General features: G+C 44.4%; 1 protein-coding gene across 1 annotated transcript in view; it reads left to right on the forward strand.

The window, feature by feature from the left end:
* Nucleotides 1–13656, forward strand: part of HMCN2 (hemicentin 2) — a 145841-nt gene that overhangs the window by 13838 nt on the left and 118347 nt on the right. Inside the window, exons 2-6 of the mRNA XM_073640738.1 lie at nucleotides 3026–3096; nucleotides 3189–3347; nucleotides 3916–4038; nucleotides 11894–12065; nucleotides 12629–12735. Coding sequence (XP_073496839.1) covers nucleotides 3026–3096; nucleotides 3189–3347; nucleotides 3916–4038; nucleotides 11894–12065; nucleotides 12629–12735 — 632 coding nt within the window. The remainder of the gene's footprint in view (nucleotides 1–3025; nucleotides 3097–3188; nucleotides 3348–3915; nucleotides 4039–11893; nucleotides 12066–12628; nucleotides 12736–13656) is intronic.

A 13656-nucleotide genomic window follows, 5' to 3' on the forward strand; every position in this document is an offset into this window, starting at 1 on the left:
AAGTGCTGATGGACACACATGCTCAGTCACCTTCACCTACTGAACCGGGTGCTGGTGGACACACACTCAGTCACCCTTCACACAGTCAGGTCTCTGCTCACTAATCCTCTGTTCACTGTCGGGCAGCCATTATAAATAGCTGTTTGCCTGCTTGTCAGGACAGGAGCAGAGTGTTTGCAGTAGGTGGCCATATAGGTTACATTTTTATAGGGAAAGTAAGAAGGGAATGAAATGTCAGCTGCCAGAGGGGAAAGGAGATTTATTGTGTCAGAGCCTCTGCAGTACATACAGTAGAAGGATATATGTTAAAGCACCACTCCAGCGTTTGTTTTTCACTGCTGGAGTGGTGCTCTAAATAAGTCCTCTACCCCTGGTCATATACTCACCCTCCAGCGTCTTCACCTTTTTTCGGTGCCTTCTTGTGAACGCAGTTTCTGAGTGTCTGGAACTCAAGCTACGTCACAAGCTCTCAATGCAAGAGCAATGCAGGTCTAAGAGCCAGAACGAGGATCTCATAGACTTACATTGATGACCTCCAGCTTGCTCCATGAAACACTGGAGTAACCGGCAGGTCACAAACTGTAGGAGACGGACTGGAATGGAGACAAAAACAGTTGAAAACGCCAGAAGGCGAGTATCAGACAGGAGCAGGGGACTTGAATTTTAAAGGGGTTGTCTGGTTAAAACCGATAAGATTGCAGTCACTCTGTGTGACTGCAGACTTATGAATCCTCCAGTGAATGCACTGTGTACTGCAGGGATTTGCCGATTTCAGACCTGGGACCGGAGAATATATATGAATTATACATATCCCTGGCCGGTGGGCGCGGCCTCACTTCCATTCTCTTGTATTGAGCTGAGGTCGCTCCTCGTCTAGTGACATGGCCAACTAGAGAGTACAGCCTTGCTACATACAAGTGTATGGAGAGCGAGGCCGCGCCCACTAGCCGGTGGTATGTATAACACATACATACCCTCTGGTCTCGGGTCTGAAAGCGGCGAATCCCTGTAGCGCACAGTGTGTGCACTGGGGGGATTCATAAGTCTGCAGTCACACAGAGTGACTGCAGACTTATCAATTTGGACCATACAACCCCTTTAAGCATCACTCCAGTAGTGAAATAAAAAAAATGCTGGAGTGGTGCTTTAAGGGCAGAGACACAGCCGTATTTCTCTTGCGAGGATCCAATCATAACCCACGTACTGGCTGGCACCTCTCCTGACCTGAGCTTGACAGCTGCATAGAAATCCATCATGCTGTCATGCTCAGGTCAGGAGAGGTTTTGGGCCAGTCCATTCAGTGTGATGCGATCATCACACGAATTACATGGCTGTGATGCGATCACCGCACGAGTTATACGGCCGTATGTCCCTGCCCTAAGTCTCTTTCTACATGACAAGTAATAAGAGACTATACTATGAGTGGCTAGCATTGTAGTCTTGCAGCTCTGGGGTCCTAGGTTCAAATCCCAACATGGATATCTGTAAAGAGTTTGTATGTTTTCCCCTTATTTGCGTGTGTTTCCTTCCATACTCCAAAGGCAGACTAATAAGGAATTTAGATTGTGAACCCCAATGGGGACAGTGATAATGATGTCTGTAGAGCACTGTGGCATGTGATAGCGCTGTATAAGCGAGTAAAATATATATTTATCAGCTTCCAGAGGGGGAAGGAGACTGATCCCCTCTAGTGTCTCTTGTACATGACAGTAAAGTTGAGAAGACTCCTGCTGAGGACTGACTGACTGACTGCTAAGCAAGCAATTACTTTATCTCATCACTGCTCCAGGTTCTATGGTACAATTATTAGCTATCTGCAGAGGAACTTACTGGGAGCTGTATTTATAGCTGCCAGAAGGGAAGGAGACACTTGCTAGGAGCATACCGGGGACTATATTTTACAGATGCCAGAGGAAGAAGACTGATTTGGTGATTTTGAATGGGTGGAATTGAAAGAATATAAAGTGTGTGCAAGGGGTTTTGAGAGTTGTAGGCAAAAAAGCAGAGAAATGGGTCACGTGCCACCACCCAGCAGCCCACCAATAATAGCAGAGACGGTGCCGAGGAGAGAGCAAAAAAGGTAAAATAAATAAATAAATGGCTGGAAGCCATACCGAGCAGTTCAAACTCGCAGCTATTGCAGTTTTCTATTTTACTCCTCTATGGACATTTGGATGAAGGAACCTTGCTTTTAAGATGTTTGCAATGGCCAGAGGTGACCCAGGGGGAATATAGGTCAGATCTTTTGTGCTTTGTGTTCCTAGAACGAAGCATATATATATATATATATATATATATATATATATTTTATAGTGTCAGGATTTTTACATGATATGCACATACCTAGCACTGGTATGTCTGGTCTCTTCAAAGAAAATCATCTGTGCCGGATATTTACTGGGGAAAGACGCCCTGGAGGGCCTGTGCGCTTAAAATAAAGGAAGAGTTACAGCCGTGCAAAAACAGCAGTGTCCAGACCTTGTCTTATGCCAAACTTCCATAATAAATCTGCCCACCATCCATATGACTACCCTCGGGGGCTTTTACAACCACTCTGATCAATTTCACCATTTTTTATGCTCTTTCTGTATTTGGTGGCACATTTATAAGGTTTGTCATGCTTTAGATTTTATGTCTGCAATAATTGGTTAATTTATATGATTATTGGTGTCATTTTCACTAATATTGAGGTCATTTGTATTATTGTTGGGTAAAGTGATATACTGTGTATGTCCGGTGCTTTTGGGCACTACCTTTGCCTCTTCTCACTGTGGAGACTTCTGGACATTCGGGGTCCCATGGAGCGATGGACCCCTTACAGGTCGGTTATGTCCCTTTACTGATGGCCAATGAGGAGCTCCTCCCCTCTATATTACATCTCAATGCTAACTAGGGAAGGGGTCCAAACTATAGACAGAGGGGTGAGGGAATAACGAGTCAGATCCGGCAGGGGGCTTATAATTGCAGTTGTGTGAGTGTGGTGGGCTTTAACACCTCATAGACTGATTTATCTTTCTCTCTGCAGAGATTGGACCGGTCACCATTACAACAGACCCGGAAAAGTTCAAGCTGGAATTGGAGGAGCTGTACGTCCAGGTAGAGCGATGATGTTACCACTGAGTGACTCGTGGGCAAGTAACGGGTACAGATAAATCCTCATCTCCCTCTGTAATCCTACCACTGTGCAGGGTGGAGGGGACTGTCCCGAGATGAGCGTGGGAGCAATTAGAACAGCCGTGGACGTCTCTCAGCCGGGTTCCTTCATCTACGTTTTCACCGACGCTCGGGCCAAAGATTTCAGGAAGAAGCAGGAGGTCCTACAGCTGCTCCAGCTCAAACAGTCTCAGGTCGGTTCATATCCTGTGGGGTATATAGTCGCTCTTATTTCTGCAGTGGCATCTGTAGCACACCCAAACTGAAGAAAGGTGCCAAAAGCGCCATACAGTCAACCAGGAAACCTCCGGTCACATCTTCTAATCTGGATATGACAAGAAGCTGGTCCATCCAGGGTCATTCATGGACTTCCATATCCAGTTGTGCTCAATAGTTTACATACCCTGGCAGAATTTTTCCTTTCTTGGCCTTGTTCCAGAGAACCTTATCCAAAACTACCACAAAAGACTTCAAGCTGTCATTGATGTTAGAGGGGGCAATACACGGTATTAAGAACTGGGGTATGTGAACTTTTGATCAGGGTCATTTGGTTATTTTTGGTTGTCATTAAGATTTAAAAAGAGAAAACACGATAGTTTGAAAATAAATGGCTTCACCCAACCAATAACCATGAATGGAGAAAGAGTTTTTTGTTATCATTCATATTCACTGAAACAAGGCCAAGAAAGGAAAAATTTTGCCAGGGTATGTAAATTTTTGAGCACAACTGTAAATATTCATGCCCTCTATTTTGTCTTGCAGGTGGTGTTTGTCTTGACCGGAGATTGTGGGGATCGCAGTCACCCCGGATATCGCGTGTATGAGGAGATTGCTGCCACTAGCTCCGGGCAAATTTTTCATTTGGATAAGCTGCAGGTTAACGAGGTGAGTCCGGGATTATACAGAGCTGAATATAAAGTCTATTTATCGGACACCTGATGACACCTGATGGTCCAGAAAATGCTGATTATACTTTGACATGTTGTGTAGCAGGGTCCACGTCGTCTTGGAGCCTCATCTTCAGGGGCTCCTTAGTCTTAAAACAATAGTGAGACTTGATGCCAGTGCCATTGTCACTGTAGGAGAGCCCCCTCACCAGAGGGACCCCGTCATCAGCCTCACATTAGACACATTCATCCAGTTTGATTCTTAGTGTGTTACTTCACCACATTAATCTCATCCACAATCCAAAAGCTGACTTGTAGGATAATTGACTTCCACGAGAGAGTAACCCGGGTCTTGGGATGTCGGAGACCTCGGGATATTGGATTACCAGCTCCAGTGTCCTGTATGAATGCTTTCTCTGTAAGACATTTTGCTGTGACCTAGAGATGTAGAGGGGTTCGTAGATTTGTTTCCTGGAGGGGAAAGAGATTTCTGGAGGGGACAGAGGAGTGTGGAGGGGGACAGAGGAGTGTGGAAGGGGATAGAGGAATGTCTGGGGGGGGGGGGGGGGGGGACACTGGCGTGTGGAGGGGACACAGGCGTATAGAGGAGGACAGAGGATTGTTTAAGAGGATAGAGGAGTGTAGAGAGAGAGACAGAGGCGTCTTGAGTGTGGAGGGGGGATAGAGGAGTGTGGAGGGGGGATAGAGGCGTGTGGCGTTGGATAGAGGCGTGTGGCGTTGGATAGAGGCGTGTGGCGTTGGATAGAGGAGTGTGGCGTTGGATAGAGGAGTGTGGCGTTGGATAGAGGAGTGTGGCGTTGGATAGAGGAGTGTGGAGGTATCAGGATGTTCTGGATGAAGACAGAGGAGTCTGGAGAGGGACTGAGTCTCGTGCACTCTCCTCAGAGATGAGGGGTCAAAAGTAACAGTGTAGTCAGCTGAGGCCAGTCTGACCACTCTTACACCAGGAGACCCCCTGTATTGCCGCTGTACACCCTAATGGAGCAGATACACTACCGTTCAAAAGTTTGGGGTCACTTAGAAATTTCATTATTTTTGAAAGAAAAATCACATTTTTTTTCAATGAAGCTAACATTAAATGAATCAGAAATATACTCTATACATTGTTAATGTAGTAAATGACTATTCTAGCTGCAAACGTCTTGTTTTTATTGTAATATCTACATAGGTGTATAGAGGCCCATTTCCAACAACCATCACTCCAGTGTTTTAATGGTACATTGTGTTTGCTAACTGGGTAAGAAGGTTAATGGATGTTTAGAAAACCCTAGAAAACCCTTGCACAAGTATGATAGCCCAGCTGAAAACGGTTTGGCTGATTTGAGAAGCTATAAAATTGACCTTCCTTTGAGCTAGTTGAGAATCTGGAGCATTACATTTGTTTGTTCTATGAAACTCTCAAAATGGCCAGAAAAGAGAACTTTCATGTGAAACTCGACAGTCTATTCTTGTTCTTAGAAATGAAGGCTATTCTATGAAAGAAATTGCCAAGAAACTGAAGATTTCCTACAACGGTGTGTACTACTCCCTTCAGAGGAGAGCACAAACAGGCTCTAACCATAGTAGAAAGAGAAGTGGGCGCCCCGCTGCACAACTGAGCAACAAGACAAGTACATCAGAGTCTCTAGTTTGAGGAATCGACTCCTCACAGCTCCTCAACTGGCAGCTTCATTAAATAGTAGAGGAAAAATGCCAGTGTCAACGTCTACAGTGAAGAGCTGACTCCGGAATGCTGGCCTTCAGGCCAAAGTGGCAAAGAAAAAGCCATATCTGAGACTGGCTAATGAAAGGAATAGATTAATATGGGCAAAAGAACACAGACATTGGACAGAGGAAGATTGGAAAAAAGTTTTATGGACAGACAAATCAAAGTTTGAGGTGTTTGGATCACACAGAAGAACATTTGTGAGACGCAGAACATCTGAAAAGATGCTGGAAGAGTTCCTGACACCATCTGTCAAGCATGGTGGAGGTAATGTGATGGTCTGGGGTTGCTTTGATGCTGGTAAAGTGGGAGATTTGTGCAAGGTAAATGGAATTTTGAATAAGGAAGGCTATCACTCCATTTTGCAACGCCATGCCATACCCTGTGGATAGCGCTTGATTGGAGCCAATTTCATCCTACAACAGGACAATGACCCAAAGCACACCTCCAAATTATACATGAACTATTTAGGGAAGAAGCAGGCAGCTGGTATTCTATCTGTAATGGAGTGGCCAGCGCAGTCACCAGATCTCAACCCCATTGAGCTGTTGTGGGAGCAGCTTGACCGTATGGTACACAAAATGTGCCCATCAAGCCAATCCAACTTGTGGAGGGGCTTCAGTAAGCATGGGGGGAAATGTCTCAAGATTACCTCAGCAAATTAACAGCTAGAATGCCAAAGGTCTGCAATGCTGGAATTGCTGCAAAGGAGCATTCTGAGACGAAAGCAAAGTTTGAAGAAGAAAATTATTCTTTCAAATAAAAATCATTATTTCTAACCTTGTCAATGTCTGGACTATATTTTCTATTCATTTTGCAACTCATTTGATAAATAAAAGTATGAGTTTTCATGGAAAACACAAAATTGTCTGGGTGACCCCAAACTTTTGAACGGTAGTGTATATTGCTGGATTACCCGCAGACCAATGAGTCAAGGACCACAGGAGAATCTCAGCCATCAAACTGGTTAGTTTTTGCTTTTCCGCATCGTTCCCATTGGCCGATCATCTACCAACTTCTTGATGTCGCCAAACTAATTTCTGTGGGAAAGGTAACAAGCTTACACTGTGTTCCAAATTATTATGCAAATAATATTTTCTCAGATTTTCCCAAATTACCTTTATGAATTGCAGTCACTGTAATTTTCCAGTCAAATAACTATTAGAGTACAATTGAAAGGTTTTTGTACAAACTGCCTATAACAGTATATTTAAAAAAAAAAATAAAAAACTCAAACTGCTCTCAAAATGCATGTTCCAAATTATTATGCACAGCAGAGTTTTCAACCTTTTCATTTTAATAAAAAAACACAAAAATGGTCATTTTTGAAATTATAAGCATTAGCAGGTTATTAGAAACTGAAATCAAACAGTTTTCAACTCAAAACTTTATTCTAGGTGATGTTACATTTGCACATAGGACCGCTTGTTCGAAAGGAGCTTCTGAACTCTCTCGTCCATTGAATTTGTCAGGTTTTGGATGGTTTCTGCTTCAATTGTTTTGCATGAGGACAGAATACCCTCCCAGAGCTGTTGCTTAGATGTGAACTGCCTCCCGCCATCATAGACGCTCCTTTTGATGATGCTCCAGAGGTTCTCAATGGGGTTGAGGTCAGGGGAGCATGGGTGCCACACCATAAGTTTGTCCCCTTTTATGCCCATAGCAGCCAGAGATGCAGATGTGCTATGTGCAGCATGAGACGGGGCATTATCATGCATGAAAATGATCTTGCTGCGGAATGTACGGTTCTTCTTCTTGAACCATGGAAGGAAGTGCTGTTTGAGAAACTCAACATACATTATGGAGTTCATCTTTACCCCTTCAGGGATCCTAAAAGGGCCGACAATCTCTCTCCCCATGATTCCAGCCCAAAACATTACTCCACCTCCTCCTTGTTAGCGCCGTAGCCGTGTTTGCATGGGGTGTCCATCAACCAGCCATCCTCCACTCCATCCATCTGGACCATCGAGACCATTTCATGCATGATAATGCCCCGTCTCATGCTGCACATAGCACATCTGCATCTCTGGCTGCTATGGGCATAAAAGGGGACAAACTTATGGTGTGGCACCCATGCTCCCCTGACCTCAACCCCATTGAGAACCTCTGGAGCATCATCAAAAGGAGTGTCTATGATGGCGGGAGGCAGTTCACATCTAAGCAACAGCTCTGGGAGGGTATTCTGTCCTCATGCGAAACAATTGTAGCAGAAACCATCCAAAACCTGACAAATTCAATGGACGAGAGAGTTCAGAAGCTCCTTTCGAACAAGGGGTCCTATGTGCAAATGTAACATCACCTAGAATAAAGTTTTGAGTTGAAAACTGTTTGATTTCAGTTTGTAATAACCTGCTAATGCTTATAATTTCAAAAATGGCCATTTTTTTGTTCTTTATTAAAATGAAAAGGTTGAAAACTCTGCTGTGCATAATAATTTGGAACATGCATTTTGAGTGCAGTTTGAGTTTTTTATTTTTTTTTAAATATACTGTTATAGGCAGTTTGTACAAAAACCTTTCAATTGTACTCTAATAGTTATTTGACTGGAAAATTACAATGACTGCAATTCATATGGATAATTTGGGAAAATCTGAGAAAATATTATTTGCATAATAATTTGGAACACAGTGTAGTTTGGTTTACGTTAGAAAAAAAATGTTAAGGAGTGCAAATCAGCCGGGGTCCCAGCCTACAGACCCCCGAGCCTTCTGGGTAGAGTTCCCCTTTAAAGTCCGTTGGTATACAGGAAGGAGCAATGCTCTGCTTCTGAATGGTCTCATTGTAGTTTGGGTAATGTCATTGCGTCCCCTTGAAGTCCCAGGACACGACGGCTATTATATGCCACATTTACTGTGGCCAAATGCTACAAACAGAGGTGCTTTGTGCCCCCGAACACCCCTGGCCCCCATCAGCCTCACATCTGTTTCCTTTTTATGACAGAGAGGAAGCTGAAGCCTGAGTGTCTGCAGCCGGCTGGCGGAGTTTGCCCCATATGGCTATGATTATAGACGATGCCCTAATCCCATCACACGGTCACATCCGCACCCTCCGCCGCTGCGCTGCCCCTGGGCTTTGTGACTTCCCTTTATCTTTATGTATAGAAATGTAGAACACCCAGTCATTGCACAAGTAATGGCGCCCATGAGTGGTGGCACTTTTATTTGCCCATCCGTGCTGTCAGCCGCTGCCACCGAGACCACTCACAGATGAAATATAGGTTATATAGCAATGAGAGGATGATGGACCGCTCCGGATCATTCTCCTTATTTATATGACGCCGAGACGATATATCTGTAGCCGTGTAACTGGAACATCCGGGAAAGAAGATGACGAGAGTCCAAGTGGTAATCATTGCTGCAAGGTCATCTCCAGTATTATCATGGCTATGGCCTCTGATGATGGCTGCGGTCTCTCTGACGGCTGTGGTCTCTGATAACGGCTGTGGCCTCTCTGATGACGGCTGTGGTCTCTCTGATGATGGTGGTGGTCAATCTTATGATGGCTGTGGTCTATGATGACAGCTGTGGTCTCTCGGACGATGGCTGTGGTCTGTCTGATGATGGTGGTGGTCTCTCCGATGGCAATGATCTCTCTGATGACGTCTGTGGTCTCTCTGATGATTTTCTGCGGTCTCTTTCATGACAGTTGTGGTTTGTGATGATGGCTGTGGTGTCTCTCTTAATAGCTGTAGTCTCTGATGACGGCTGTAGTCTCTCTGATGGCAGCTATGGTCTCTCTGATGATGTTTGCTTTCTCTTTGATGATGGTTGTGGTCTCTCCTGATATCTATGATCTCTTTGATAGCTGTGGTCTCTCTCCTGATATCAGTGGTCTCTCTGATGATGGCTGTGGTCTCTCGGTCTCTGTGAGGATGGCTGTGGTCTCTCTCCTGAGGTTTATGGTTTTTCTGATGACGGCTGTAGTCTCTGATGAAGGCTGTGGTCTCTCCTGATGTTTGTGGTCTCTCTGATGATGGCTGTGATCTCTTTCCTGATGTTTTTGGTCTCTGTGATGAGGGCTGTGGTCTCTCTACTGATGTTTGTGATCTCCCTCCTGATGTTTGTGGTCTCTCTCTCTGATGACAGTTGTGGTTTCTCTGATGATGGCTGTTATCTCTCCTGATGTTTATGCTCTCTCTGATGATGGCTGTGGTCTCTCCTGATATCTGTGGTCTCTCCTGAAGTTTATGGTCTCTCTGATGATGGCTGTGGTCTCTCTCTTGATATCTGTGGTCTCTCTGATGATGGCTGTGGTCTCTCTCTTGATATTTGTGGTCTCTCTGATGATGGCTGTTATCTCTCCTGATATCTGTGGTCTCTCTGATGATGGCTGTGGTCTCTCCTGATATCTGTGGTCTCTCTCCTGATATCTGTGGTCTCTCTGACAGCTTTGGTCTCTCCTGATATTTGTGGTCTCTCTGATGACAGCTTTGGTCTCTGATGATGGCTGTGGTCTCTCTCCTGATATCTGTGGTCTCTCTGATGATGGCTGTGGTCTCTCCTGATATCTGTGGTCTCTCTCCTGATATCTGTGGTCTCTCCTGATATTTGTGGTCTCTCTGATGATGGCTGTGGTCTCTCCTGATATTTGTGGTCTCTCTGATGATGGCTGTGGTCTCTCCTAATATTTGTGGTCTCTCTGATGATGGCTTTTATCTCTCCTGATTAGTGTTGAGCGAGTATGTTCTATTAACCCTTTCGCCGAGTATGCTCGGGCCGAGCTCCGAGTAGTTACAGCTGCTCTGTGATATGGTTGAATCGCTCCCGTGTGCATGATTTGCAACTGTTTGACAGTTTTAGTACATGTAAGGAATGTCTATTTCTTACACATTCCTCACATGTAATAAAGCTGTCAAACAGTTGCAAATCATGCACACGGGAGCGATTCAACCATATCACCGAGCAGCTGTAAATACTCGGAGCTCGGCCCGAGCATACTCGGACAGAACATAGTCGCTCAACACTACTCCTGATATCTGTGGTCTCTCTGATGATGGATGTGGTCTCTCCTGATATTTGTGGTCTCTCTGATGATGGCTGTGGTTTCTCCTGATATTTGTGGTCTCTCTGATGATGGCTGTGGTCTCTCCTGATATTTGTGGTCTCTCTGATGATGGCTGTGGTCTCTCCTGAAGTTTGTGGTCTCTCTGATGATGGCTGTGGTCTCTCTCCTGATATCTGTGGTCTCTCTGATGATGGCTGTGGTCTCTCCTGATATTTGTGGTCTCTCTGATGATGGCTGTGGTCTCTCTCCTGATATCTGTGGTCTCTCTGATGATGGCTGTGGTCTCTCTGATGATGGCTGTGGTCTCTCCTGATATTTGTGGTCTCTCTGATGATGGCTGTTGTCTCTCCTGATATTTGTGGTCTCTCTGATGATGGCTGTTGTCTCTCCTGATATTTGTGGTCTCTCTGATGACAGCTTTGGTCTCTGATGATGGCTGTGGTCTCTCCTGATATTTGTGGTCTCTCTGATGACAGCTTTGGTCTCTCCTGATATTTGTGGTCTCTCTGATGACAGCTTTGGTCTCTGATGATGGCTGTGGTCTCTCCTGATATTTGTGGTCTCTCTGATGACAGCTTTGGTCTCTCCTGATATTTGTGGTCTCTCTGATGACAGCTTTGGTCTCTGATGATGGCTGTGGTCTCTCCTGATATTTGTGGTCTCGCTGATGACAGCTTTGGTCTCTCCTGATATTTGTGGTCTCTCTGATGACAGCTTTGGTCTCGTTGATGATGGCTGTGGTTTCTCCTGATATTTATGGTCTATCTCCTGATGTTTGTGGTCTCTCCTGATGTTGTTGTCTCTCTGGTGATGGCCAATGGTCTCTGCTGATATCTGTGGTCTCTCTGATGATGGCTGTGATCTCTGCTGATATCTGTGGTCTCTCTGATGATGGCTGTGGTCTCTCTGCTGATGACTGTGGTCTCTCCTGATATTTGTGGTCTCTCTGATGATGGCTGCAGTCTCTCCTGATATCTATGGTCTCTCCTTATGTTTGTAGTCTCTCTGATGACCACAGTGCAGTTTAAAGCCAGGAACGCTCTCTTACACGTGGCTGTTTATCTCTTTCTTGGCACTGCTATACATCTGTTGCTCTTTGTTATGGCTGTTTCTGCTTTTCCAGGTGCTGAAGTGGGTAGAGGAAGCGATCCAGGCCTCCAAGGTTCACCTGATGTCCACAGACCACGAGTTGGCAGGGAACAGACAGTGGGAGGTACCATTCGACCCAAGCCTTAAAGAAGTGACCATCTCCCTCAGTGGCCCTGATCCTCACATCCAGATCACGGACCCCACCGGTGAGTTCTGACCATTCCTTATCCCACCTTCTCTTCTGCAGCTCGCTCATCTGTCTACTGGTGTGAGTGTGAATACGCCCTTTATATTATACCGCAATATACCGGCATTTTACTAAGAGGTGGATGATGGGTTTTGGTCTGGAGCCGATCCAGGTTCTGATCTATGCCAGACAATCAAAATCTCTGGATTACTGGAGTCATAAAAGAATGAAAGAAGACAAATAATATAAAATATCCAGATATTATCTCGTGATGTCACAGATTATTTTACTACTCTGACACAGGAGATAGATTGAAAGAATTTCTGGATAATCAGATGCCAAATTACAGAAATATCTGTGCCTAATTTTTCTCATTTCCTTGATTGCCTCAGCTTCTCTTAATCTTGGTAACTTTGGAAACATAACAGTGAAATTTCAGAGTAATATGCGCTGATTGGAGACATCTTCTGTCCCCCTGGGCTCCGTGTTCCTGTCCGGCCTGTTCTGCTGTAATCTTCATTGTGTACTTGGCGGCTATCACCGCACAGAGACAGAGCTGACCCCTTCTTTCTCTCCTGGCAGGGAAAGTGCTCTCCGCTAGCCAGGGCCTGGAGGAGCTGCTCCGGATCCCTAATTCAGCTCTGGTGTTGGGACTGAAACCCACAGTGTCTGGAATATGGGTCATTAAGGTAACGTTCTGTGCATTGTGCTCCCTGGTGAGTGGCGTCCCACTGTGTGCAGCATCACACTGTGCGCACACACTGCACTTTGCAGAAAAACACCACATTTTCTATGGCATTTTTCAGGATCTTTTTTTTGTGGCCAGAAGTGACATTAAAGTCTACAGTGAAATATAAAATCCCACATACAGAGCGTCAATATTATTATTTTTTCCAAAATGCGCTTTTTTTTCAGCAATTTTTCCCCATAGACTTTTATAACGGCAGGAAAAACGCACATAGGAAATGTGCCAAAATAAAAAAAACACCATAAAATATTAATGTTACATTAATAAACCGCTGATTATCATATATGCATGTTCTTACAAAAAGTTTAAACCGTCAGAAGAAAAAAAATCAATAAGCGAAAGGTAAGGGTACGTCCACACTGAAGTTTGTTATGTAGATCTCGGGGCAAGTTCTGATCCAAAATAGACACTGGAAAAACATTTCAAACACTCCTTGAATGAACTTCCATTAAGCACACCCAGGGTGCACATGGTGATGTTTTTTTCCATTTTTTTTTCATTGTGTAAAAAGAAGTAAAACATGTCCATTCTTAAGGCTTTTCTGCTTGGAAAAATGTTTCAAATTTGAACATTGAATCGGAAAAAAATGCTACATCTGCAAATGTCATGTAAAAAATTACACAAAAAAGGTGCAAAAAGCTTGTAGTTTGAGATTTTTGAATATTTTTTTTTTTTTTCAGCCAGAAAAATCCACATAAAAAACGGTGTGTGAACATTCCCTTATAGGATTGCTTAGTTTTTCTGCTGTGAGAACTGTCCATATAAGGGGACGTACAAATGTGACAAAATGAAATCAGTTGCAGATATAGCCACGGATTTGCAGCAAAATTTGCATGCAATACACAGATTTTGTTGCTGATTT

This window comes from Phyllobates terribilis, unplaced genomic scaffold (assembly GCF_046119375.1).
Source record: "Phyllobates terribilis strain yellow unplaced genomic scaffold, ASM4611937v1 Scaffold_7__3_contigs__length_470593459, whole genome shotgun sequence".
Taxonomy (NCBI): Eukaryota; Metazoa; Chordata; class Amphibia; order Anura; family Dendrobatidae; genus Phyllobates; species Phyllobates terribilis.